General features: G+C 46.4%; 2 protein-coding genes across 5 annotated transcripts; one reads left to right on the top strand and one right to left on the bottom strand.

Annotated features, from left to right (window-relative positions):
* Positions 1–236: 236 nt before the first annotated feature.
* SWI5 (SWI5 homologous recombination repair protein) lies at positions 237–5,240 on the bottom strand. The gene is made up of 6 exons (XM_074924115.1): positions 5,217–5,240; positions 3,390–3,652; positions 3,216–3,264; positions 2,613–2,734; positions 1,403–1,497; positions 237–937 (listed from the first exon to the last, which is right to left on the bottom strand). The coding sequence occupies exons 1-6, from the start codon at positions 5,238–5,240 to the stop codon at positions 873–875; spliced, it is 618 nt and encodes a 205-aa protein (XP_074780216.1). The 3' UTR covers positions 237–872.
* On the top strand, positions 5,178–26,553 carry GOLGA2 (golgin A2). Of its 4 annotated transcripts, none has more exons than XM_074923481.1 (28): positions 5,178–5,286; positions 6,631–6,753; positions 7,069–7,149; positions 10,562–10,696; positions 11,327–11,370; positions 11,507–11,570; positions 12,044–12,103; positions 12,557–12,637; positions 14,480–14,518; positions 14,997–15,059; positions 15,286–15,379; positions 16,039–16,145; positions 16,716–16,774; positions 17,026–17,167; positions 18,291–18,380; positions 18,556–18,663; positions 18,763–18,850; positions 19,319–19,662; positions 20,504–20,617; positions 20,901–21,125; positions 21,408–21,507; positions 21,595–21,683; positions 22,297–22,450; positions 22,582–22,649; positions 23,253–23,355; positions 23,609–23,715; positions 23,911–24,079; positions 24,186–26,553. In XM_074923481.1, the coding sequence occupies exons 1-28, from the start codon at positions 5,239–5,241 to the stop codon at positions 24,434–24,436; spliced, it is 3,150 nt and encodes a 1,049-aa protein (XP_074779582.1). In that variant the 5' UTR covers positions 5,178–5,238; the 3' UTR covers positions 24,437–26,553. The 4 variants fall into 4 exon arrangements, with proteins under 4 accessions (XP_074779582.1, XP_074779581.1, XP_074779584.1 ...); XM_074923480.1 differs by having other exon boundaries at positions 19,316–19,662; positions 24,186–26,552; XM_074923483.1 differs by lacking the exon at positions 12,557–12,637 and having other exon boundaries at positions 19,316–19,662; positions 24,186–26,552.

The following is a 26,553-nucleotide window of genomic DNA, read 5'->3' as shown; positions in this document are numbered from 1 at the left end:
TGAAACGCTCATGTACTCAACATAATTTTGTGTTTAGGACACCACTCACTTTCACAGTGACTCTGCATTTAGAAGAGTAAGGGTAATTCTGCACCCACCCATCCCTGGGTAGCACTGCCACATGGTCTCCATTAAGAGTCCTCAGAAAACATCTGAATAATAGATGTTAGAGTTGTCTCAAAGTTTAAGAATTTGTTCCCAGGTTCATGTGATGTTTTATAGGCTCTTCAAGTGAATTACTGAGAAATGGGATATCTGCTTTATTCAGACCGAACAGTTCAACAAAACTTCACATTTTGCCATTTACCACAGAAATGATACAAAACCTCTAGATACCAGAGCAGTTAAGTACAAAAATGCAGAACATGCAGACTTATCCAGATTTGATCATAAAACAAAACCCCCAAACCACAACAACTTCAGCCTTCTTCCCGCCCTACTTCTGAGGGTTTTTTTCCTTTTCTTTCATAGCAGCTATTACATTGCACATTTGTACTCCCTCCCTCCTCTATCCGTTCAGTATCCAAATAGCCCCAGATGTGGTAGAGAAGCAAAGGCTCCATGGAAAGAGTCTTAACACCAACCTGAATTACAGCCTTCCTGATAAAAAAAATAAAATACTGTTGATCAGATAGTAAATGAAATTATCCAAAGTCCTACATCCCTTTTCCACAAGCAAGAAACAGTTGACAGATTCAACAACTTCCAAGTTCCAAAGCTTCTCAGAACTAAGGCTGCTAACCCATACTCTGTTGCAGTTCTACATACATACGTGAGGCCACATTATGTCAGTTCTAAACTGATATGACACCAAAACACAGTGGCCCAGTAACAGTCATTTTTGCAGGACGTGGCAATCTTTAGGTTCAATATTAGTCACTAAGCTCCAGATCGTATTCAGGGTAGAGCTGCTTTGTAGTAACCCCTCGGATAACAGCTAGAAAAGAAAGAAATACCATTGCTTTCATGAAACAAAATTCAGATCAGTCAGAAAATTTGTGTTTTCCTCCCAGTAGCCCTAACTATCCCAGAAAACCTCCCATAGCTAAGAAACCAATCTCAGGTTTTGCAGCTATGCTCTCTGCTTGTCTCAACACTTTTATTTTTTTAAGCATATGAAGAACCAAACTGACAAAAATTAGTAAGACTTCCCAAATTTTGGTAATCCATAACACAGACTAAAATACGAGTAATAACAATTATTTCATACGTTCAGTTCTAAAAACAACCTAAGAAAATAATGACAGAAGCATTTGTGCTTGCACAAGCGATTGGGTAATATAAACGTAGAATTGAAGAATTTTTAAAACAAGCTCTGCCTTCATGGCATAGTGGCTTCCCTCCCTCCATCTATATGAAAATGTTGACTAAGAAGTCCTTCAACAGCTTTCCCCTTCCTTACCCAGCTTGCCCAGCAGCATCTGTCCAGCATCTTTAATATCATTATACTCATGAAGCAGAGAGATGTGCTTCTCCAATTCCTCCAGGCTGTAGCCTCTGCAACAATAAAACCAGAAAGGTCAGAGATGACACAGAGGGATTGCTGCTGCTGCAGAGCGAGTGCTGCCACTACTGACCAAGCACAGCAAGGATATCTGAGGTACCCAAACTTGGCACATCAGAAGCAGAATCTAAGGCAGCAGGTACAGTTGCTGCAAGTCATAAACATGAAAGCTACAAATGAGGAGATCCTCATTTTGAGTTTTTTTGCCACATCAATACTTATAGAAATAACCCCAATTCACCTGAATTCTCAGAATCAAGCAGAAGCAGGAATAGGCTGTAGTGAATTCAATTTATATGTATCTCTAACCTGTAGCTATGGGAAAAAAAAAAATCAGTCTGTTTATCCTAGAGGATAAAACAAAAAAGCTTTTGGAACAGCCTTTGTTGTTCTACTGTTTCCATTCTATGCACTAGACATTATCTTAGAAAATATCACTCCTTTGCAATGAATAACCACCGAGATTCCCTGTCTTTTAAAAATCAAGCAGCAATTTTATCTCAAAACAGTTGCAAATAAGCAGCTGCCACAGCATGTCACAAGAAACCACAATAAAACAGTTGCACTACCCTGTATGTGGCACCCGTCATGTCAAAGTGTTCTACAGGCCCCCTGCTTGCCTGGAGAATACCTCTGCTTCTTGAACACAAAGGTTTAACCCACTCACCTCACGCAAAACAAGTGAGCACTTGATCAAGATGGAACAAAAAAGGAAACAGTTTTATCTGGGGCTAAATTTGGCAGGTCATACAAGTAATAATCTCAATTTTAATTCTCACATGAACAAGCTCTTCTGGTAGCATGACGTGTTGTGGTATGATGGTAAAAATTATTCGTTCCCAGTCTGCATGTAATTACCTCAGCAACATCTGTGATAAAGTTAAAATCATCTTATGCAAGCTACTAGTAAAACTTGTTTTGCTTTACCAAATAAAACAAAAAGAATTCCCTCTTGTAACAGGTCCTGTAACTCAAAACAACAGTAATCAACCACAATAAAAACGGCATCATAAGGTCAGCTTTTAGCTCTAATTCCTGGACCACATTTTGTTTTAAAACCAAAATAATTGATGCATGACAGCAAACACTGAGCTTGCCAATGACATACTCTGACAATAATTGTGCAATTTCCTGGTCTAGAGCAAGGTCTTTCTGTTTCAGCTCTTCGATTTCATACTTCAGGGCTTCTGAATTGGCTCCATTAGGTTGGCAGGACCTCGGAGATGGGACCTGTGGAGCACAGAAGACATTTATACACTAACTCAGCCCTGGATAAGATGCTACAGTGCTGGAGGGCACTAATCAGAAAATACTCTGTGTAGAAGATGAAGAAAAAAGAAAAAAGTATCTCCTGGGCAGGGAGGTGGGGGAAGCTCTTATCAGTTTCTGTAAGGTTAGCCTGGTCCATATCATGTTCTACAGGGCTTGGCAAATTTACAGCATAAAGTGAAAATAAAAACTAAAAATCACAATCTGGCTTTTAAGAGAAGCACCCACGACATCGCAGCGCCAAACGGCTGGGCCGGCAGCTCCTCAGGCAACGAGCAACTTCAGGAAAAATCCTCCCTGCTGAGCCAGGGCGAGCTCCCGTAAAGGTGCGAGCGGCTACCGGGGGGCACCACCCGCCGCCGGTCCCTCGGCCGCAGAGGCCGCTCCCGGGGGAAGCCACCAAGCAGGGCCCGCCTCCCCCCCAGCCCGGGCGGGGACTCACCGGTGACTTGAAGCCGGCAGTGCCGCTGCGCCGGCCGCCACCGGGGGTCCTGGCAAAGCAGAGGGGCACCGCGTCAGGGACCGGGCACCCTCGCGGCGGGGCCGGGGTGGGGGCACGGCCCGCGGCGCAGCGAGGGAGGGGGAGGGGGAGTGGCAGCGGGGAACCGGATCCTACCTCCTAGACAGGACCCGAGGCGGTAGAAGCGGCTGGCGGGGGCTGCGGCCCGCGCCCGGCGGGACCCCCTCGGCCAGGGCTGCCGCCTCCCGCCGCACCGGAGCGGCCTGTGCCGCAGGGCACGCTGGGAAATGTAGTCGGGCCGCCGCCGCGGGGCACGCCGGGGGGTGTGGTCGGGCCGCCGCGGGGCACGCCGGGAGTTGTAGTCGGGCCGCCGCGGGGCACGCCGGGAGTTGTAGTTTTCCCCTGACAGGGCCCGGTCGCTGTTCCCGCGCCCGGGGGACAGCGCTTGAGAACAAACTTCCCCGTGTGAAGCTGCAGGTGATATTTAGGTGGGGCAGGATATAACCATCCTAATTACTGCAGCCCAGGTGATTACACTCAGTGCCTTCAAAAAATGCCTCAGAGCCACCTCACCTCTGGGGCTGCAGCCAGGCTCTCAGGGAGAGCTCTGAGGTGCCTGTGGGGCCACTCACACAGTTATTATTTTTGTAGGGGAGAAGCTGCCACTTCCCGAGCCACCGGCTGCCCCACACGTCCTGCCCGGCCAGAGGAAGTGCTCGTGGGTGGTCCAGCGCAGCTCCTCGTGTGTGGCTGTGCCCTCCGCAGGCCCTGGCCCTGGTACCAAAACCTTGCCACGCAAACCCAGTGCAGCTTCTCAGACCAGCGGCTCCTTCCCGCAGCTCTCCTGGCCTGGCTGGTGAAGGTAAACGTGTCCCTGTGCAGCGCCAGGTGCTGGCAGGAGCCGTATCTGATTTCCCGGGCTGACCGCACGAGCCAAGCTCTGCTGTTGTCACACTTGGAATGTCAAAGGCCTTGGGAATGGGATTCCACACCAGCAAAATCCGACCGCCTGCACTAGCCGTGACTTCAAAGGCAGAGCTCAGACATCAAAGCGACGCATAGGAAATAGAAAGCTATGTACATTTGTAGGATGTGCCCTACAAAGGGCAAGAGAAGCCTGCCCAGCTCCCCAGGCTGGTTTCTAGCCAGTGTGTACAACTGAGTCAATACAGGAGCACGGAGTGGGGCACAGTGTCACACAGGAGGAGCGGGGCAGGGGGCTGCAGGGTGTCACACCAGAAGACCAGCACAGGGTGTCACGCTGGACGAGCAGCTCAGGGTGTCACACAGGTGGAGCGGGGCAGGGTGTTGCAGGTGTCACAGAGGCGGAGCGGGGCAGGGTGTTGCAGGTGTCACAGAGGTGGAGCGGGGCAGGGTGTTGCAGGTGTCACAGAGGCGGAGCGGGGCAGGGTGTTGCAGGTGTCACAGAGGCGGAGCGGGGCAGGGTGTTGCAGGGTGTCACACAGGTGGAGCGGGGCAGGGTGTTGCAGGTGTCACAGAGGTGGAGCGGGGCAGGGTGTTGCAGGTGTCACAGAGGCGGAGCGGGGCAGGGTGTCGCAGGGTGTCACACAGGTGGAGCGGGGCAGGGTGTTGCAGGTGTCACAGAGGTGGAGCGGGGCAGGGTGTCGCAGGGTGTCACACAGGTGGAGCGGGGCAGGGTGTTGCAGGTGTCACAGAGGTGGAGCGGGGCAGGGTGTTGCAGGTGTCACAGAGGTGGAGCGGGGCAGGGTGTCGCAGGTGTCACAGAGGTGGAGCGGGGCAGGGTGTTGCAGGTGTCACAGAGGTGGAGCGGGGCAGGGTGTTGCAGGTGTCACAGAGGCGGAGCGGGGTGCTGCAGGGTGTCAGGGCGGAGGAGCGGGGCGCCGCAGGCCGCCGCCCGCCCGGCACGGAGCCGCGGTGAGCGGAGCAGAGCACCGGCCCGGCGAGAGGCCGGGGCGGGGCGGGGCCTGGCGGCCGCCTCCGCCGCTCCCCGCCGCGGCTGACGTGGCCCGGGCGCGGGGCGGACATGGCGGACGGCAGCAGGCAGAGCAGGCTGGCGGCGGCCAAGAAGAAGGTGAGGGGCCGGCGGGGGACGGGACCGGCGGGCCGCCGCGGGCCAGGCAGGCGGCGGCCGCTCTCCACGGGCCCCGGGCGGATCGGGAGGCGCCGGGCCGGGCTCGGCCTCCCCCGAAGGGCGCGGAGCAGGCCCGGCCGCCGCCGCCCCGCTCGCTGCGGGCCGGGCTGCGGCGGGGGCCGCCGGGAGCCCCCGGGTGTCCGGCGCTGCGGCCGAGCCTTCCCGGCCGGCGGCCGTCCCCAGCCCGGGGGAGGCGGCCGGGGAGAGGCCGGGCCTGGGCTGCTGCGGTGCTGGGCGGTCTGCCTGGCTTGCTTTGGTGTTTTCCCTTCCCCCCGCATCTCCCCCACTCCCCCTTTGTGGTTTTTTAATATTTTTTTTTAGTTTTTCTTTTTTTTTTTTTCCCCCCCTTATTTTTTTCTCCGGGGCTGCTCGGCCCCGTCCGTCCCGGCGGGATGCGCCTCTATCTCAAAGTCATACGAATGGGAAAGTGTCCTGGAGCAGTTCAGGCTTCCATTTTGAAATCCTCCGAATAATGGGATCCTTCTTCTCATGTGTTATTTTTTTCCCACCTTGACTCCGAAGCGCGGGCGCAGCCATGCCCGGCCTGCCGGTGTCTGGCGCAGGGGGACGGGGGTGTTTTGGCTGTGCCGGGGGCAGGTGGAAGCGGGCAGTTTACATAACTGCCTGGGACTCGCTCGGTCCGGGGTTTCGGTGTTCAGTAACATACACAAAAATGCCGGAAGACCCAGCAGGTTTCAAGTTACAGCTTATCAGACTAGCTTTTCCTGGGTGAAGTGGATATGATTTAAAAATCAGTTGTAGATTGCTTCTTCTCTTACTTCACAGTTATTACAATACCTGTGGCGATTGTCATTTTCCTTCCTAAAATCTTTCACAGAGTGGAAGATCTTGCTATCAGGCACTGCTTTTTCACTTTGCATTCAGGATTAATTGCCCGTTAATAATTTTTCCTTATTGATCTTAGTGATAACACTAAAAAACCCCAAAATACTTCTTTTAATCTCCTTTCAGTTGCAGTATGGAGTATCAGATTGTTTCCCAAGAACATCATTAGATGTATACATAAGTGGAACATTTACAACTCTGAGCCTCTTGCCATAAACCCCTTACACTAGTTCTTTAGGCTTCTCTGGATTTGTTCAATATTTTTTTTCCCCCCCCAGAGGGACAAACTCTTTGAAGACTGCTTTTCTTGTCCTTACACTTTTTACATTCTTTTACCCTGTGGAGTTTGTTGTTTGATTTTTTGGGGGGGGCGGTGGGATATTTTATTCATTGAAGGCATATTGTGGTTGGACTTCAGATTCTTCCTTTTTTTCTCAGCTGAAGGAATATCAGCAGAAGAATAGCCCTGGAGCAACTGCAGGAACTAAGAAAAAACGCAAAACTAAAGAAGGCAGTAGACCCGAGACCCCCACCAATGATGACCGGCAGCCTCCAGAGAACGTGAGTGTCTCATTCTTTCTCCCAAATCATTTGCCACCTCCTTGTTCTTTGGTTTTCCAAAGAGCTGGGGAAGGGTTGTGCCAGTGTAATAGATGAATGGCGTAGATGCCTGTGTCACCAGCATATGAAGTGTGCTACAACAGTTAGCAACTACCTCTCCTGGAAGGTGCACACTAGAGTCAGGGTACATGCTGAGGTGGTGTGTGATGTACACGAGCTGGAGGATGCTGGTTTCTTTGGCTGCCTTTGATTGCCATTTTCTCTCTGTCCTTTTCTGAGCCGTTTCTCTTTCCCCTTTTCTTTCGCCTCCTTTAGATTCAGAACATTCTGAAGGTGCTGGTGTCAGACCTTAACCGCTCCAATGGGGTAGCCATACCCTCATTGGACAAGAGGAAGGTGAGGCAGTGCTCGTGTCCCTCGCAGTGACGCGCTCTCCCTCCTGCATGCTTCGGGTTCTGTTTACACTGACCTTGATTTTTCGGATGGAGCCTTGTCCTGACATATCCATTGTCAGTCGCTTGAGTTTTGTTGCTGTGTTTATTAACATGGAGCTATTTGTTACCATCCATTTCCATTGCTCCTAAGTGCTTGTTCCCTTCTGGTTTGTGTCAAACTTAACATGTGAAAAAGTGAACCTTGTCAGAAGTTCTTCCTTGAGACAGCTGAGCTTTGAGAAAAACTGGGAATTTGGGGTGAGGCAATAAACTAACGTAACCACTGAGGAACAGTGCACTAGGAAGTGGTAGTGTTTTCTTAGTCTGTATTTCTCTAGTTGTGCATGTCATTGCTGAATTTTCTAGCACTTCATTTCTGAAGGGCAGGTTTCTGCTTATCTCCAGGCAAGCAGCTGCCCTAAGTAAGCTGCCTAGTTATTCCAGCCAACCCATTTTATGGCAGGCGATGAAACTTGCCCAGGTGATGTACAGTCTGGCAAGTACCACTGGTTTAAATATGTATAGGCAGGAAGTCAGATACTTCGAGTCAAGCATTTAGCGTCTTCATGTTCCCAAGCTTCTGAAGGAAAGGGCAGGAAGCATGCCAATAAGCAATAGAAACGTGTTCAGGAGCAAACATAAACAAGCCTTTTCAAAAATTTCTTTTCAGACAGTCAGTTTATTTGAACAAGGCTCAAATTGTGATAGCTCAGGGACATCAAATTTTGTAGCCCAGAATTTCCTTTCAATTTTGTCGTACCAGAGCTCTGCTTTTCATTTTCACTTGCATCATTTTTGTAGCTTATTTCCCTACCATTGTGTCAATTTGGTTGTCATAAAGTAACTCATTATTTTTACTGCATATCCCTGTGTCTCCAGCAATAAATACAATTATAGTAATCACCAGGGTCACTGGAGAGATGCAGTGAAACCTGCAAGATGGAATGGAGTTCTCTGAATTGCCTTTGTATCCCTTTTCTCCTTTTTTTTTTTTTTTTTTGTATGTGTGTGTGTGATAATACAGCAGCTGTTTTGTCCAACAGCCAGAGTGAACAGCAGAAACTTTCTCCAACTGGAATTTTGTGTGTGTAGGTTGTGTATCAGTAGAACTTGAGCGACGTGAAGACATACTGTCAGCTTTTACTTGCTCCTGCTGCCAGACAGGCACACCATGTATTTTGATTGAAGCTTCACTCTTGTCATGGGGACTATTTTCAGTTAATACTCATAAGCTCAGTGTAAGTGGATCTTGGAGAAGGAGACTTGTTTCACATTGGAGGGTGAGATGAAGATGGGTGGTCCAGTGCTGTTGCTGAGATGGCATGTGCAGTGAAGGCCTACCTGTGTCTACAGTTTTAGTCCTGTTCTGAAAATGGAGAATTTATTACTTCTGTGTGCATTCTTGTTTTCCCATTGTTTTTTCCCCTGTTTCTTTAGCATAGATACATTTTGATCTGATTGGCTGTTAAAGGAATTTGTGGATTATTTTGTCTGTGGTTTTAGGAATAATTTTGAAAACTTATTTTTAATTGCAATATTTAATGAAAGAAAGGTTTATCTTTCCAGTTGCTGTCTTGTAAAAATCCTGAGTCAGGAAAATGCTGTTCAGAAACTCACTTGACGCTAATAGGGCAGAAAAGCTGATCCTTGGCATCTGAGCTACTGCTGCCATTGGTGTCTTAATGTGAGGCAGACCCCTCCCATTTCACCCTCTTCAGCTTTCTTGGCTGTGAAACACAGAAAACCCAACAAAATAGGAGCCTTTGTGTGAAAGCGAATGGATCCTGCTATAAGCTAAGCTGAGCAGAATGACTAACTTTACATTATTAGAGCCTCACAATGCATAATTTCCACATAAGTGTCTTGTTCCTAACTATTTTTGTTTCCAGCAAATTCAGCTTTTCAAATAGTCCGTTCTTTTTAAAAAAGTTATTTCAAAACTGCTTATTGTGAAGGCAGAAGGAAGGAGTTCTTGTGGCTAAAGGCACGTTACTGGTTTTTGCATCTTGAAGCATTAAGCAAAAAGAATGTCCTGATCAGAAGAAATTAGGGAAACATTTTTGAGATGTAGTGGGGAAGGTATTCCTTCTGTCCATCTGATGTTCTCTGTTGATGAGTGTCTGAACCAATAAAGCTGCAGTAACCTGTAGCTTTCTAGGGAATTCCTGACCTTCCTATTAAGCACCTAACATATGTTGCTCCTTGAGAGCACAAGTATCTGTCCTGCTAAAAAGAAATTAAGAAACTTCTATTTGTTTCCCTCTGCAGTCTTCCATCTTACTGCTTTCGTTAAATCTGTCTTCACTGTTACTGTACTCTCCTTGCTGCTTGATTCATGAGTGAAGTGCTGAGCAGGTAAACAGAGAGTGCCAGGAGAGAGATTTCTTGTTTCCTCTGAAGTGCCAAGAAGGAAGTGACTGGAGTAAGAGGTAGCTCTTTCAAGATGGAATAGCAGAGAGCTGCAGTATATTGGTGGGGTTGAACGTTGACAGGCAATTTCATTTGCTTTGTAGTGTTGTTAAATGGTGACTTAACTGAAGCTGGATGATGCAATAAACCAAATTGCCATAAAACACTAGAACAGTGCTCTGGGCCTCTACAGCTCTCCCATGCTGTACAAGATAAATGAAATTGTCCAGTTCACTGTGGCTTGGTAGAGGTGTCATCAGATGGTATTCATCCTCCCACGAAGGCTGGATGAGAACTTGCATCGCTGTCCAGAAATAGTTTTTTGGCCCTTCTCTTTTCTATTTAGATGCTTGTAGTCACGGGATTCCTAGCCACAGGCACCTGCTCCCAGCCATGTGGAGTTTGGCCTGTTCATAAATGTCCTGTTTCTAAACTTGTGGTTCATGGCGTGCCACAAATTTCATCAAGTTTTAGATGGAGCGTTTGAGTTTGACTAACCCAGTTTTCAAGCAGTCACTAACCTGTTCTTTTCCATCTTACTTGCAAACAGTGATCAGTGTTTTCCCCAGACACATCTTGAAGGTAGTGCTTTTCAAAGCAGAGTGACTACCATCTGGCTTTGCCCTTGCTTGCTTTTTGGCAAGTCCTTTGCAGTAAGTCTAGTGTGTGGACTTAAGAGCTGGGTGCCGTTATTTCCCTGTGTTAAAGAAGCGAGTTTGATTATGGGATACCAGTTCTTCAGACTGTCTCTGAGAGGGCACAGGTCTGGGACGGTGTTTGATCGTGGGTTGATGGAGTCACCTGTTTGCTCTGGGGAGAACACAGATTCCCTTCCACATGTTTCTAAATGATTAATTGTTCATATCTGTCTAGTTTTCAGAGATAGATCACAAGGTGATGCGTTCATGTGTGTGTTCATTCATTTTGCATGAAGGCTGTAATTCCTGTGATGTGTTTTGTGACAGGCATACTTTGACAGTGATGTTGCCACTCGTAATGCTGAACAGCTTGCTACCGATGTCCCTGTGCTATCTAACAGCAACAGTCTACCTAGTTGTGGTTCTGTTCTGCCTGCTCCTGCGAGCATGCAGCTGACACAGGTTTGTGAATTATCATGAATATTGCCATTGAATATTGGTTAGACATACCACATTTTTTTGGGGGAAAGATGATCTTCATAAATATGACATGACTAGTTCAGATTTTCTCCTGCTAACAATACTGCATTCTCCACTCTCCATCTAGTCACTATCTGTTTGGGAGAGCAAGGAGAGTACTAGCATGCACATGCCCCTGCGTCTTCCAAAGCTGTTCTCCTTCCCCTTGTCTCCTATTTCAGTAGCAGAAAATACCCTTAATAAGACAGAAGGTCTCCAGTCAGATCCAGTCAGATCAGTCAGATCAGTGTTTCCTTTCACTACTTAAAGATTCAGTTGAAGTTTTTTTTCCAGCAAAGCAAAGTGTTGGTTATATTGATAAATAGTAAAGCAAACATAAAGCCTGTAATACTTCAGTTTCTCCCTTCCAAGAAACCTGGGCTCACACCACTCGGAAATTATGTGTAAGCCAGGACTGAATTGGTGGTTTTAAGTTCATCTTTCTCTGGGAAGCAGTAATTACAGGCACTGGGGAACCTGAGCCCAGGTGTAATCAAGTCTTAGTGACACATTCACAAATGTAACTCCCATCTTCTTTTACAGGCTTCTAAGTTTTTGTATTTCAATCCACAGATTCATGAAGCTGAAGATCATAAAAACGCTTTGGATGAGAACAGGTGAGTGTCTGTGTTTGATAAACAGTTTTGCAACAGGATCCCAACAAATTTAAGGTTTTATTCCTCCCCAGTGCTGTTCTGATTGGGGCGGTTCTCTGGGAGATATTTTCATCGCAAGGTCCTGCTTTGTTCTCAGGTCTTTCTCGTCAACAGAGAGTCTCCGCCAGTTGTCTGAACAACTCAATGGCCTGGTTTCTCAGGTACGGCCTCATTTTGATCCACTTGTCCTATTAATTCTCTTGATGTTTGATGTGAAGCTTTAAGCAGTCAGGTCAAGGAAACACTCCTCAGTCGCAGAGGTGTCTGCAGTCATCCTACTAAACAATATGATATTTAAACATTGAGAAGCAAATAATCCTGTTATAGGCATGTGAAATTTCAGCAGTAGGAAGAAAAGTAGAGTGGGATGAATGAACAGCATGTATTCATGGAAAGACGTATTCTTGATTTAGTGTAAAGGAATCTGAAGTCAATCTGCATAATTCATATCAGCTTGTCACAGAGGGAGTCTTGCATCTATCCTTAGCCAGGAAAGTGTGTTTTCTGTGCCTGTGTGTGGTAATTTGAAGTGAAAGGTGCTATAAGAAGTATTATTATGATAGTCGATTCTTACTTAATAGTGATTTGTTGCCTTGGGGATTAAAACTGATTTATTTGACTGATTTACTTGTAGTCTACGTCGTATGTGAATGGGGAAAGTGCTGTTTCTTCCACAAATATTAAGGAAATGGAAGTAAGTTTTTCTTTATCTTTTTTTTATCTCTCTTCTTTTTTTACTTTACTGTTGATCACTTACCTGGACTCTGTGCTTGCAGCAGTGTTACTGAGACCTAACTGAATGCACAGTTCATGTACATTGCTGTCTAGGGTCATCTTGTGCTGTAGCTGGGTAGTTGTGATCAGCTGTAGGAGGCAGGTGTCAGAGGTGTTTCCAGTTTAAGGACTGGGGATAATCTAGCTTCCATGAAACTGCATTTGTCAAAATGAAGCCTCAGTGGAAAAGGATGAAGTATCTTGATGTCCCAGCTGCTTTTGTTGAAACCTTAGATTTTGTTTTGTTTGGAGAATCTGATTGTATCAAACTGTGATAATGATTTATTTTTCTGTCCTTTTTAATTATTGCTTTTTTCCTCCCCTCCTCCTCTTCTGCTCCATCCTTTTTCTCCTGATTGCATGTGCCCATCAGACACGTTACCAGGAGCTGGCAGTAGCCCTGGACTCCAGCAATCTAACTAACAAACAGCTCGTTACAAAGATAGAGGAATTGGTAAGAAACAATCCAACCAACCAGTTTGACATTGTCTTTGCTGCTCCTCCATGCTCTCTGGGTGTCTGCAGGGTTATGGGTTCTCTCATAGTGCCACAAGGAAGGCTGTTGTAAGGAACAAAATGGGCTGTATGGAAAACTCATTAATAGGATCAAAGTTTAAGGCCACTTGTGGATGTATTGGCTCATCTGAGGAACAAGAAACAATTTAGTTGTTTCCATTTAAGTGTGCTCTGTTGATCTCATCATGCTTTCCCTGGATGATAAGCATCCTGATAAAACAGCTATTTCTGATCCTGGTCTGCATCCTTGAAATACAGAATTCTGGTGCTGGCAGCAGTGTGAAAACCTGTTTCTGCAGGTGGTGATGCTGTTCTAAATATACCAGCAGAGTGGGAGCAATAGGTCTAAGAGAGAGCCTGGGGTGGTTTCTGATCATATCCTCAGCTTCTCTTGGCACGATGAATGAACTGCTTTGTGCTGTGGCCTGCATGGATTCCTGCTGCTGCTTTTCAGCCTTCAGCTTTAACACTGCAAGAAATGCAGCTAAGTGGACTTGTTTCAGTCTGAAAAGAGCCTTTCTTGTGCCCAATGCTTTCCCCCATTTTGTTCCTCTCTAAAAACTACACTTTTCCCAAAGTTCAGCATTTCCCCGTGTACCCCATGACCCCTCTTGTTGTTTTATTTCTGGTTTTGGGTTATTTTTGTTCCATTCTGTTTCTTTTTTTTTTTTTTTTTTTTCTTTTAGCTGGGCTGCAGAGGTACCTGGTATAGTGTGTTGCCCACCCAAGATTCTCCTTGTTTGCCTGCTTTTCTGTTTGCCTGGAACTATGTAGGGCCTTTGCTGCATTCGTGGTCTTGCCTTTGCTTTTCCTGGTTATGTTGTGCACTGGCATTGTTAGAATCAAAACTTCTAACTCATCACCCTTCCATCTGTAGCCATGTTTCAAAATGCACTGAAGTAGTAGTAGTAAAGAAACAGCTTGGCCAATGTTCATTCTTTGGGAAGGGGAAAAAGTACTAATTATATAGTTACTTATGAGGCATCTGTGAGAAAACTGCCAGGGGGACAACAACAGCAAATGGCAAATGCAGCAGCACAGTTTGTGTGGCAGCCTGGGTAGACAGCTGCCACTGGTGTCTCCCTCACCTCGTATCTAGAGATGCACCATGTATAGTCAACAAATCTCCAAATACTTAGAATCATGGAATATCTCAAGTTGGAAGGGACACTTCACCCATAAGATTGAAATTGGCTAGGACAGAATTATCCCTTTTCTTTGCATTTGGCTTCAGCTTGCTCTTGTACCAGCTTTTGCAGAATCCTGCCAACATAAGTGCAGCTCTGCATGACTTAAAGGCCAGTTGTTAAGTGGGATAAGGGTCTAAGGTCTGCATTAAAGGAAAAGATTATGGTTTTTGATAGAGGTTTGGATTGTGGTGTTGTGTTTGTTTTTTTTTTTAAAAAAAGCATTTTTGGTGATTATCCTAATACACTGGGATTACTACGATTAATTTCATAGACGTGGGGTGAAGTTTAACTGAAGTTGGTGGATGCTCAGATATGACCTACAGGGGTTTCAGCAGTGGTATTTGGAAAGAACTGTGGTAATGTACCGAGCAATGAAAAACATATCTGGCATATAAAATATATTAGTGAAGGGAGCCCCAGATCTATTATTTTTAATTGCCAAGACGAACTTCCCAGTCTTCTACAGAAATGATAATGGAAATTCTGTTTGCATTAATTGGGCATGTATCCTACTTCATTAAAGTGAAAATGTGTTTCAGCAGTATGAGAGTATTTTCTCTTAACACTGGCACATCAATTTTCTTCCGTAGAAACAGCAGAACCAAGAAGCAGTGAATCAGCTGGAGAAGGTAAAGTGTGTCCTATTTTTGGATAGATACAGAAATAGGTACCTGTTTCTGTGAGCAGAAAGCATAGTGGACTGTGGCACAGGCATATGTGATCTTATGTTAGATTCAGTTTCATTTGTAGCATAACATTGAATATTTTGACTTCATGAGTTAGACCTGGCAGGTAGCATTCTTATTTTGCCAAAAGCTAATATTTAAATGCTCAAGTATTGGAGGAGTGCAGTGGAGGCAAGAGATGCTTGCATTCCAGACTGCCACATTTATTCTAGCAATGCTTGTGTTATGCTGTCATTGCCATTCTAGGATGGATAAATAATGAAGTAGTTCAAATAATGGAAAACTGAAGTATGTCTTTAAAAGTACTGGTTTAGATGCTGGAAGTACTACCAGTAAATCACTGCTTTTTTAGTTTGACATAAAACGACAAGGGTTAACTATTTACATTTTTGTGCTGAATAGGCATCATTTGTTTATACAGGAAAAGAAGGATTTTGAACAGAAATTTTCTAAAGAGCAAGCAGCGCTGAGGGAACAGCTACAGGTAAGGCAAAGCCTCCATTACAGTAAGATCACCTGGCTTCTGCTGTTTTCTGGATTCCTGACCACTCGTAGTCTTTATCCTGGAAGCCATGAGTTCATTCCTTCAGGAACACTGGGAGTCAGTCAGCCAGACTGTACTGAACTGCAAGAGCTCTTTACCCTTACTAAATTAATCCTTAATTACAAGCAAAGATGTTTTGTACTTAGCTGATTTTCCTTTCCCAAAGGTTCATATCCAGACTATTGGAATTCTAGTTTCTGAGAAGTCTGAGTTGCAGACAGCGCTTGGACATACTCAGCAAGCTGCACGGCAGAAATCAGGTAATTGTGAACACTCCAGCTCAAGCTGTTGCTTAAACTGTGGATTTCAAGTCACCGGCATGATAGTTGCTGGCAGCCAGCTCACAACACACACCGACTCCTTAATGAGCAGTACTTGGCACCGTCACCGCTTCTGTCATCGTACTGCCCCCAGATGGGAACGTGTTGATCCCATGGCAGTTGAGGTTCTTTTGTGCATCACTAAAGCCTTGTCAGCCCTTTTTGGGCCTGGTGACTACCCCAGACTGTTCCTTTCTGACTTTATTCTGATGCTTTTAAAATTTTGTTCTCTTTTCTCTGGCCTCCCTCCCTCCCACACAGCTGTCGTTAATGTAGGTTTTACCCGAGCCTTTCATTCTGAACTAAATTTGAGCAATTTATTCTATTAGAAAAAAACAAACAACCAACATATTGTCTATTGTTCTGCAAAGGAAGTGTCATCATCTCCCTCTAATAGTGAGGAAGGTAGTTATAGAGAGCTTTAATGCCTGGAGTTGCTCATGAATCACCTGTAGAGCCAGGAGTGGAACCAGGCCTACTGATTTACAAAGCGCTGCGCAGCCTTAAAAGCTTGTTGACAAAGTAGAAAGTGCTGTTCAGCCAGTTCCAAAAAGCTCTGTGTGGTCTAGCCTCAACTGACTCTGCTCTGACTTGTTTAGGAGAAGCTGAAAACCTTGCTGCTCGTTTACATTCATCTCGCCAGAGGGTATCAGAGCTAGAACGTACTTTGTCCTCCATCTCTATGCAGCAAAAACAGTCAGAGAAGGTAAGAGTCACCTCTATTTATGCTTAACCAGCAGCTCTGCCTTTGGCTATTCACTTGTCACTACACTACTGCAATGTCTGTAGTCCCTGCTTAGAGAAGAGACAGAAACTAACCTTGTTAATTGTTAATTAACCTTGTAAAGCCCTGTATTCTCCATGATCAAGGCAAACTTTGTTCAGGATTCTGTGACCACTAATCATATGGTCCAGTTGCTGTCTTCAGATCTGGCGCTTTACTTCGTTAGTCTTGCCAGCTCCACGCAACAGAAGCCTGACGGAGACCTTGTCCCAGGAGGGTCTCCATCAAACAGACACTTTAGTATTGATGTTCATCCAAAAGTTTGCAGAAATAACCTCATGTTCAGTTAGTAGCATCACATTTGAAAAGACTGAGCAGACTTATTCCTGGCAAATTCAAGAGGTTCTAAGCAAACTTGTCCTGAGGATTGTGACAAAGTTATGACCTTTTCTACTTTAGCTGATATGCTAAAGGTGAAACGAAGTATTTTTTTAACATTTTATTTGTTTGGCTAAAGTCAGTAGACGAATCAATAATTTCCTTTTTCTCCAGCATAATAAAGAGTTAGTGAAGGAACGAGACAACTTGAAACTGGAACTGTACAAACGAAGGTAAGTCCATTCTGCTTGTTACTGCAGAGTAACAGTACTCTTCTCAGTAGAGCCACAAAACATAACAAGGGGCATGGACCACAGGTGGTGACTTGGGAGGCTGGCTATTCAATTAAAAAAAAAAAAAAGTAATTAGATGTGAGTTTCTGTTGATTCCAGCTACTATGAAGAACTGGATTGTAAATTTATGACATGGACATCAGCAGACCCATAGTACATAAAGTGACATTTTAATTGTTTGCTTGTTTCAGCAAAAGTAGTGAGGAAATAAAGCAGCAGAATTCGGAGCTGTCAGAGAAGGTTCACTCCCTGGTTTCCAAGAACTCTGCTATGAAGTTGGATATGGAGGATTTGCATAAGAAACTGGAAATGGCTGAACTGATGATCCAACAGGTAACCGTAACACTTCTGGGATGTGAGGGCAGATCTCACTGATCATTGCAACACTTTGCTTCTGACAGTGGGGGCAAGACTTAACTCTTATTTTTAAAGGAAAGCAGAAAATCCCATCAGGACATCCTCTTTGAAAGGCTTTCGCTGAGGCCTCTGAGGAACAGACAGTCTATATTCTAAAGTTTAATGGTTGGACTGGATGATCTTCGAGGTCTTTTCCAACCTAGATGATTCTGTGAGTCGGAGCAGTAGATTGAAAGACATTGTGACACTGGTCTGCTAAAAGAATGTCACACAGTATGAGAGGGTAACTGAACATACCAAGTGTGAAAATATGGTGACTTTTCCTGCTTGTGTCTGTTCAGCATTTTGGTTACTTGGTTGTTGTGTGGTCTCACTGAGTTGGGTAGGGGTGGTGTTTGTACTCGCCCTCGCAGAGGGAGGTGAGTTGGACAGTGACAACTTGAAGGTCAGCTGGGGAAAGTTAAGAGAAGCAGCTGGTTAGAAAGGGAATGCATGAACTGTTAGCAGTTCAGAGAGCAGGCTTGGTGTTCAGGTGAGCCTATGAGGGTAAAAAAAAGGTTTTTTTCCTTTTTTCTTTTTTTTTTTTTTCTTCTCTCTAGACAGTGGCTTAAGTTACCCTTGAAATAAAGCCAACTGCTACTCTCCTGGGAAAAGTACTGTGTGTCAACTGAACCAGCCTTGCTACTTAGCCCACTGACATGTTTGACACTGGCTTTAAATTCCTGACATGTTTGACAACTTTTAAGGTCACAAGCTTTTATACCATCTGATCTGGCTGTATAATACAGAATCTGGAAACACACAAAGTTTCTGAGCCAAATTGTTTGATTAAAGCCTATTTTCTTAATTAAAAAACCCAGTAAATATAAAATTGGTAGGGAGGAGCTGTCCCGTTCAGCCTGTTTTACAGGGCTAAAAATCTATGGGTTTTGATTTTATCCTTTTATTTTTTTTTTCATCGAACTTAACTGAGTTGGAGCACTTTAAAGAGCTATAGAAGATTACAACATGGATCATGTGGCAGGTTACTATCAGGGGAAAGGCTACGCAGAAATTGAGTCTTAACATTTTGCAATAATTTTTTGATTTTTGTTGGCAGTTCTCAAATCAAGCAGGGAGTCTGGATGCAAATCAGCAGTTGCAGATGGCACTGGAGGAGAAGGCGAGCCTGGAAACCCAGGTTGCTCAGGTAAGAGGTTGTATGAAATATGATCCAAATCTTGATGTCTGTAAAGAAACTTGTGTGGCAGAAGAATGCAGCCTGAGCTTTGCATTCACACTGGTTTCCTCAAGCTTTATTCCTTAAGCAGTCACTGCCAAATTTATTTAGATTTTAGATTTTCTCTGTGTTTGATTTTGAACAGCTCTCAGAGTCACTTCACCAGCTCCAGGCAGAACGAGATCAGTACGTAGAGAAACTGAAGGAGGAGCGGAGCATTTGGCAGCAGCGGGTACAGCAGCTCTCGGAGCAGGTAACATCAGGGGCAGTATCACAGCTGCTTCTGACAAACACAGGCAGGAGGAAAGGCACCGTGAACATTGTTTTAACTTCCACTTGTGTGACCTTGCAGGTCCACACAATGGCAGAGGAGAAGGAGAAGCACATGGCCCAAATTCGGGAGCTGGAAGCCAATGTTGCAGAGCTGTTGAGCAAATCAGGTAGGGCTTCCAAAGTGGGGCTTCACATTGCAGAGTACCGCTCTGTCGCTGCTGTGCAGGAACTTCTGCACATGAGGAGCAAGTAGGTGTGATGCTCTGAAGCTGTGAAGGCAGCTGAAAGCCTGGTGGCCCTAAGAAACCTTTCATCCTAGGAACCAGCAAGTGAACTACTTCAGCTAATGGACCAGACTGTGTCTTTAGCATCTGCCTGACTGTGCTGGCAGCCTCTCTGGCCCAGGAGTTTGGGAAGGCAGGATGCTCTTGTGAGGGCTGTGAGGGAGTTGGCAGCACGTGGCATGTGGGGTAGTTTTGCTCCTGCGTTCCTTTCTGTGCCCTGCAGCGAGGATTGGATACTGCAGCTGGTGATCCCCTCTGGGACGCAGAGCCCTATAGGCTGGGGTATGCTTTGTGTGATGTGTATTACACAGAGATTTGACTGAGCTGCTTTTGATTCCATTTCCTCAGCAGTTAAGCCCATGGATGTTGAGCCTTCCTCACCAGCAGAGCCCACAGCAGCTGAGCTGAGCCTGCAGGAAGAGATCCAGCGGCTGCAGCAGGAGAAGGAGGAGCTGCATGGGCAGTACCAGGCCCAGGTCCGGGACAACGAGCAGCTGAGCCACCTCAACCGGGAGCAGGAGGAGCGGCTGCTGGAGCTCGAGAAGGCTGTGCAGCGCTACAACGAGGAGTCTGCGGACAGACAGCAGATCCTGGAGGACATGCAGAGTGACAAGGCCACCATCAGTAGGGCACTGAGCCAGAATCGGGACCTCAAGGAGCAGCTGGCTGAGCTGCAGAATGGGTTTGTCAAACTGGTACGTCACATTCATGCATCTTTTCCCATTGCTTCCCTCACTGGTGCAATCCTTTTGTAGCACAGATGTAAAAAACTGGCAGAAGCATTATCTGTTTCTCATCTCTGAGGCTACGGATGCTCCTTTTTCTGTGACACATACCACTCTGATAGGAGGTTCCCTGTAATTCCTTACTCCCTCAGGTGCTCTGGCAGATGAACCAGTACCTTTGTCCAGAGCAGTTTCCTTTTCCCTTTCATCCCCTGGCAGTCAGGCTGTTTCGCTGTTTCTTTCTGCAAGTATTCCTCCTGCCCTTTTACCTTTGAAGATACCTGTTCTCTGTTCCCTGTATTTGCCCGTGAGGAAGAAGTTCTCAGCAGTCATCTCTCCTGCTGCTGTTATTCTTACCCATCCTGGAGCTGAATCCTTGCTCTTACTTGCTTCTTCCAATGTAACAGCTTCCCCCTCTGGGGCCCTGGCAAACTGACACATGGTCTAGCCACTGATTTTTCTTCAGTCCTTTCTGAACTCCTCTTCCTTGTTTTTGAATGTCTGTTGGCTCTGTTTGGGATATTCATGCCACCCATCTGCTTTGGAGCTGACAGGCTGTGTGACGTGCCAGGCCTCTTCTTGGCACTGTCCCAGTCCCAATTCCCTTGGCCCTCTCCCTGCTCTTCTCCCATCTTCTGAACCTTTCTTTAAGTTATTTACTGCCCTGAGCAGTCAATTTGTGGCCCTTATTTACACCCCAGAATAACACGAGGGATGGCACCCTGTTGTATCAGGAATGAACATGGTTTATTGAGAATATATTGTTTGTTGGTCAAGGCAATTCCCTTATAGTGTGGTATTTGTCTTGCAGACAAATGAAAACATGGAGGTTACAAGTGCCCTACAGTCAGAGCAACATGTAAAGAAGGAGCTGGCCAAGAAGCTTGGGCAGCTGCAGGAGAACCTGGGGGAGCTCAAAGAGTCGGTAAGCAACAGCCGGCAGGATGGCAGGGCAAGTACGTAGTTTATACTGGCTGGCAACTTTCCAAACTGTGATGGGAGGATGGAAATTGGTATTGCAATGATCAAGCTGGGAGCCTTCCCCTGTCGTCTGCTGTCTGATGTGGGGGACCAGCATGTGGGGGCAGATGGTGGCTGCCTGCCTCGTTGGTGGCTTTGGGGCAATGTTGACAGTTTAGATCATGTCACACGGATCAGCTTTTCTGGCAGAAATGGTTTGATGTGACGGTTCCATCTTGTTGTGTTAGCTGGAACTGAAAACACAGGAGGCTCGGGGTCTGCAGGAGCAGCGGGACCAGTACTACAGCCACTTGCAGCAGTACACCGTGGCGTACCAGCAGCTGGCTGCCGACAAGGAGGAGCTGCACAAACAGTTCTTGCTTCAGACACAGCTGATGGATCGGCTACAGCACGAGGAGGTGCAGGGGAAGGTGACAGTGGAAATGCACCTCAAAGAGCTGCAGCAGACCAAGGTAATGGTAAAAAGGGGAAAGTGGAAAGATGGGAGGAAAAGTGCTTAACTACATTCCGTATTAATTAAGCGAAAGGTTGGACCAGGTGATCTTTCGCAGTCCCTTCCAACCCGGGCTGTTCTGTGGTTCTGTGATTACATCCTGTGTGATACAGGTGAACAGTACCTGGCTGGAGCAGAGGCAGTGCTTTTGTGTGTGTGTGACACTACTACCTGAAGATGTAGTGACCGTCTCCAGTCTGGCTTGTGCAAGTTTCAGTGACCTTCTGCTTTTCTCTTGCAGGAAAGTCTGGAAGCTGTAGCTAAGGAAAACAAAGAGCTGCAGGCCCAGATCAGTCAGTTAGCAGCAGACCTGGATGGCAGGATTCTGCACCGACTAGAGGGTGAGTAGCTGCAGCTGGTCTCCAGGGTGGAGGTAGAGCTGGGCTCTCTGCTGTACCACCTCCTTGTTTGCCTTCCTCCTTTTACAGGAGACGGAGTTGAAAGTGAAGCAATGACCGAAGACATTCAGAAATCTTCATTTGTGATCCCAGAGAAGTTTGAAAGCCATGAAGAAATGGTGAGTGTTAATGGGTAGAAAAGCCTTTTGTTTTAGTTCTGTACAAACCTTTAAAAAAGGAGGCAGGTTAAATTGCAGAGAGGTTCTGCTGGGTGATGGAGTAGGCTGTTTATCAGCTGTCATCCCTGCCAGCTGAGGCGCAGTAATGAGGGAAGTGTAACAGTGCCTTGTGCAGAGCAGCAAAAACCCAAGACTTCTGCAGCATCTTTGCAAGATAGGCTGGAAGTCTGGCAGTGGCTTTAATTAGGAAGACAACTCAGCTGGCAGAGTAGCTCTCTAATTACAGTGATGATGTTCTCTTTAATTTGGAAGGTAATTTAGAAATGGTGTCGAATATCTACTAGATTTTTCTGTAAGTACAGTCATAATTGAAAAATACTGCAAGCAACCAGCTATCATGGGAGCTAGTATTTAACCTGCGTATTTGTACTACTTGGGAATGAGAAAAGATGCAGTAGTTGCTGCTTGGTTTAGTTCCAGGGCAGTCACTTACTACTTTGGTTTTGTACCCACAAATAAAAAGGGGTGAACTGCTACCCTGTCCTGACATGCACCACTGATCATGCTTCACACAGGAGCAGCACTAACGTGTACACTCTGGAATTCTTCTCAGGTCACTTTCTTGACATCTGCCATGTCCCAGGTGGAGAAGGAGAGAGAAGACATGAGGCAGCACCTGGCTGCTCAGAAACAGCAGTGCAGAAGCCTCCTCCAGCAAATAGCAGCTCTCAGGCAGGAGCAGCAACGTAACGTCATGCTGGGTGGAGGTAAAAATTTGGTGCAGTTTGGGTCAGTGTGAATACAGAGGCACATCCCCACCAGCTGCTCTGGCCTCTGAAAGGTTTTGTGAGCACATCACGTCCAAGGAGGAACTGTAAATTACATGTGTCCCTTCCAGGTTCCACTGTGGATACTGTTCCAGTGGAGGTTCACGAGGCTTTGAAAACTGCCATGGAGAAACTACAGGTAAGCAAAGGATCTCTTCTTCTTCCAGCCCCGCTACACTGCTCAGCTAGACTCTGATCCAGCATCGGCCTCTTCCAGCACACACAGACAAATTGTAGGGGAATAAGTAGCAGATGTTCCATAATAATAAGCCACTTCCTATAAAGCTTATCACTGCTTATCTCAGCACAGCAAAGCTTGCAGCAGTAACTCCCCTCCCACCCCCAAAGACTGAGTGTAAGGGCCTAACACTGATCTGTGGTCTTCTTCTAAAGAAATAGCTGAAAACCAGACTTGAGTATCTTCACCCTGCTGGGATGAAGCAGGTGGTCTGCAGCCTTGGAGCCAGGTATGACCAGAGCTGTGCTGTTCCAGCAATGAGAAGGTTAAAAGGCACTTTGTTTCATCAGCCCTTCTGCTTCCCAAAACGCAGAGATGCTTTTTTACACCTTTTCTAGCTCTCTCCTCTCTGTTCCTTTTTAGCATCAAATTGGACACAAGTTGTAAAGGCAGCACGATTTGTTCCCTAGGCTCAGGCCGGTGTGAATGGAGGGTGTCGTCTTTAACGCGGGTATTCTTTGTACGTGAGCAGTTCAGATGATTGATACCCATTTTTGTGCTCAGTCCCGTTTCACAGACCTGATGCGTGAGAAAGCTGATCTGAAGGAACGGCTGGAAGAGTTAGAACATCGCTGCATACAGCTGTCTGGGGAAACGGACACCATTGGTATGTTCAGGCAACACCCGCACACGCTGAAGCTGGCTCAGTGTGTTATTTATTTGGGGAACAGAAGGTCCCCGAGAGCTTTTGGAGCTGGAGTCCTCCCTCTACCAAGCAGTTCATGTCTCCCGCTGCTGCCTCACTAGGCTCGATCTCCAGTCCAGGGCTGGATCCTCACGCCACATAGTTGTGTGCTCACCATAAGGCTTGTACCCTGATCTTGCCAACACTCCCTCCTTACACTTCTCCTGTATTCCAGGGGAATACATCGCGTTATACCAGAGCCAAAGGGCCATCCTCAAACAGCGGCACCAGGAGAAGGAGGAGTACATCAGCCGACTGGCTCAGGATAAGGAAGAGATGAAGGCAAGGAATCCTTTCTGCACTGCTGCTGCAGGCAGGGCAGGCCTGGGGAGCACTTGCACAGTCCAAACCTCCATGTGCCGCTCTTCTGCGAGCTTTTAACTTTAAAGCTGCTAATTTTGTGACGGAGGCAGGACAGCAAACCGTAGCGTGGTGTTTGTGTGCACGTTTCACAGGCTTTCCTTTCCTTTGGTGCAGATGAAACTACTGGAACTGCAGGATTTGGTGATGCGTCTGGTCAGGGAAAGAAATGAATGGTACAGCAAGTATGTAGCGGCTGCTCAAAACCCAGAGCTGTTGGCGAGCCAGAGTGAAAGCGTAGTGCCAGCGGAGAGGCGCATTGAACTGAACGCTACCGATGGAGAAGGTAAGCTGCAGCCACGACCCGCTCTGTGACGTGGAATAACCCACGCTCGCAGGGTCCCGTGTGGAGGGGAGGAGTCACCTGCCTGCCCGGTCTGTGTTCCCTGCAGGGCTACGAGATGTGAATTTGTCAGATGAAGCAGAACAAGAGGCTGCTGCTCTTCATCAATCTGGTTTCACCCCTATTGACAGTAAAGCTGCTCAGCCAAGCCAAGAGGACCCCACAGCAAAGCAAATAATGCAGCTTCTCAGAGAAATCCAGAACCCTCAGGAGAGGCTGGGCTCCCTGCTGGAAAACCCCTGCATTCCCTTCTTCTACCGTGCTGATGAGAACGATGAGGTCAAAATCATGGTAGTTTAAGTGGCGCTATATCTTATTTACAGCAATTTTCTATGAGCCTGCAAGGACTTAACTGATTTGTATGTGCCCACACCTCTGCTCAGTGCCCTTGGGCAGAACAGAGTCCTAAAGACATCAGGAAAGAGGGATTTCGTCAGACAGAACTTGAGTATGAGACCTCATCTTCTCCTTCTCTTTCTTCTGTTACTTGGTGTGCTTGGAGTACGGGCAGACTCAAACTAATCCGGGGCAGCGGCTGGTGCTGGGACTTCACCTGGGCCAGGTGCAGGCCGGGGGGAAGGGGATTCCCTAACTTTGGGCAAGATGATTTAATCCCTTACCACAGAGTCTGCTGCCAGCAGCGACTGAGCAGCAGTTCTGATCTATCACTCATGACCGTCATCGGCCTCGTTCCTTCCAGGGCTCCCAAAGTAACTAACTTATTCTGGTAACGAACTCTTTGGACTCTGAACAGGTTGTTTTTGTTTCATACTACGTATCTTAAACTTCCTACTTTCTTCTGCAGCCTGCCTCTTGCAAACTGTATCTGAAACCGGCCTTGTCATCTTGAACAGCCCCCAGATACGGGCTCCTGGCGAGCTGGGCAGCACGGCCGCCCCTGCAGGCTCGCGGCTAGGGGAAGGGACTGCAGGTTGCCTTCTGAGTCTCTTTGGTTACTTGACAAAGCTTTATGTGATTCTTGGGAGTGGGGTGGAAATGTAACTGCACTTTGAAGGATGGTGTGTTTCACTTGTATGTGTCTGAAGGTTTTATTTATTTAAAAAAAAAGGGGAGAAATAAGTAAAAGGAAACCACTTAATAAACATGCTTTGTTTTGAATTTCTGGACTCTAGGGGTTCTAGTTCTCCATTGCTTAACTTTCCTTTTCTCCCAGTTTGGCAAGGAGTGTATTTGATGCACAGATTTTGAGATCCTGTGCCCCTGGTGTAAGTTCCTGGGACACATCAAGAGAGGTATCAGCTGGCACTGCCCTGAAGCCAGAGCCCTAATTTTAAGGAGAAAACAAACCACAGTGGGAGGTGAGAGTCCCCTGAAGCAGCAGCAAAGCAGATCCCTCGGATGTACAAATAGAAGTGAACTGCACGTGGACATCCTGCAACTAAATCTGCCTTTCAGGCGAGAATGGCCCTTGGTGGGAGGGTTAGTTTGAGCAAGGGAGTTTTAAGGAAGACTGCAGGGGAGGTTTAAGGGACATGACAGTCACAGCTGGAGCCTGGGCTCATGCCTGAAACAGCCTGCGCCACCTCCCTGTTCACCTGTCAAGAGAAGAGATGGGAGCACAGGAACACAGTATCAGTTTTGGGTTTTTTTCAATGACAAAAAGAGACAGTTCATTTCTTCTATGTCCAAGTTTGTCAAGGTTTACACCATGGTAGAGAGCTTTTAATGCCAGAAGCAGGTAGTATGGGGTTGGTTTAGTTGTTTTTTAATGGTTCATTGTGATGTTTCCATATACAACTGAAAAGAGACACACACAGAACAATTAGTGCTTTTCTGTGAACCCACCAGGGGAAGATGGAAGCTGTTGTTTGAACTCCCTTCATCGGAATGGTGCTGGTGGTGTCAGCTACTGGCACAACCCAGGGGCCAGGGGCTCCCGGCTGCATGGGTTTGTGTACATAGTGTATCTGTGTAAAATGCTGTATATTCCTTGAAGAGAGACTAAGCCTTTTGCAGTGTTCATGTCTGCTTAGGCTATTCGTAAATCTGTATCAGAACTAACAGGGGCAGGGCTGTGATTTAATACAGAGCATTATTATAAATGGAATAAATATTTATTGGGTGTTCTACTCTAGTACTGTGAAGGAGACAAGACCAGTGAAGAAAGTCTGCAGGCTGGTGCAGAGGTGACTTAATCCTGTTACAAATTTGCTTTCTGAATAAACTTATTCAGATGGGCACTGACTGGATGTATTTCTTCTGCATTCATCACCTTGAAATTTGGCCAGAAAAAGGAGAGTAAAGAATGAATTCTTTATTAAAAATACCTGCACTGGTATCAATGCCCTATTTCACTTTGCTTTCATGAATGCTTTTCTGTAGACAGGCTGCTGACAAGCCTGAGAGCTCCTGGCTTGCATTTCACATTCAGACCCTAGGTTCAGATTCATTTTGTG

This window comes from Athene noctua, chromosome 20, assembly GCF_965140245.1.
Source record: "Athene noctua chromosome 20, bAthNoc1.hap1.1, whole genome shotgun sequence".
NCBI lineage: Eukaryota > Metazoa > Chordata > Aves > Strigiformes > Strigidae > Athene > Athene noctua.
Note: the sequence above shows the minus strand (reverse complement) of the source record. Positions and strands in the feature narration are given on the sequence as shown.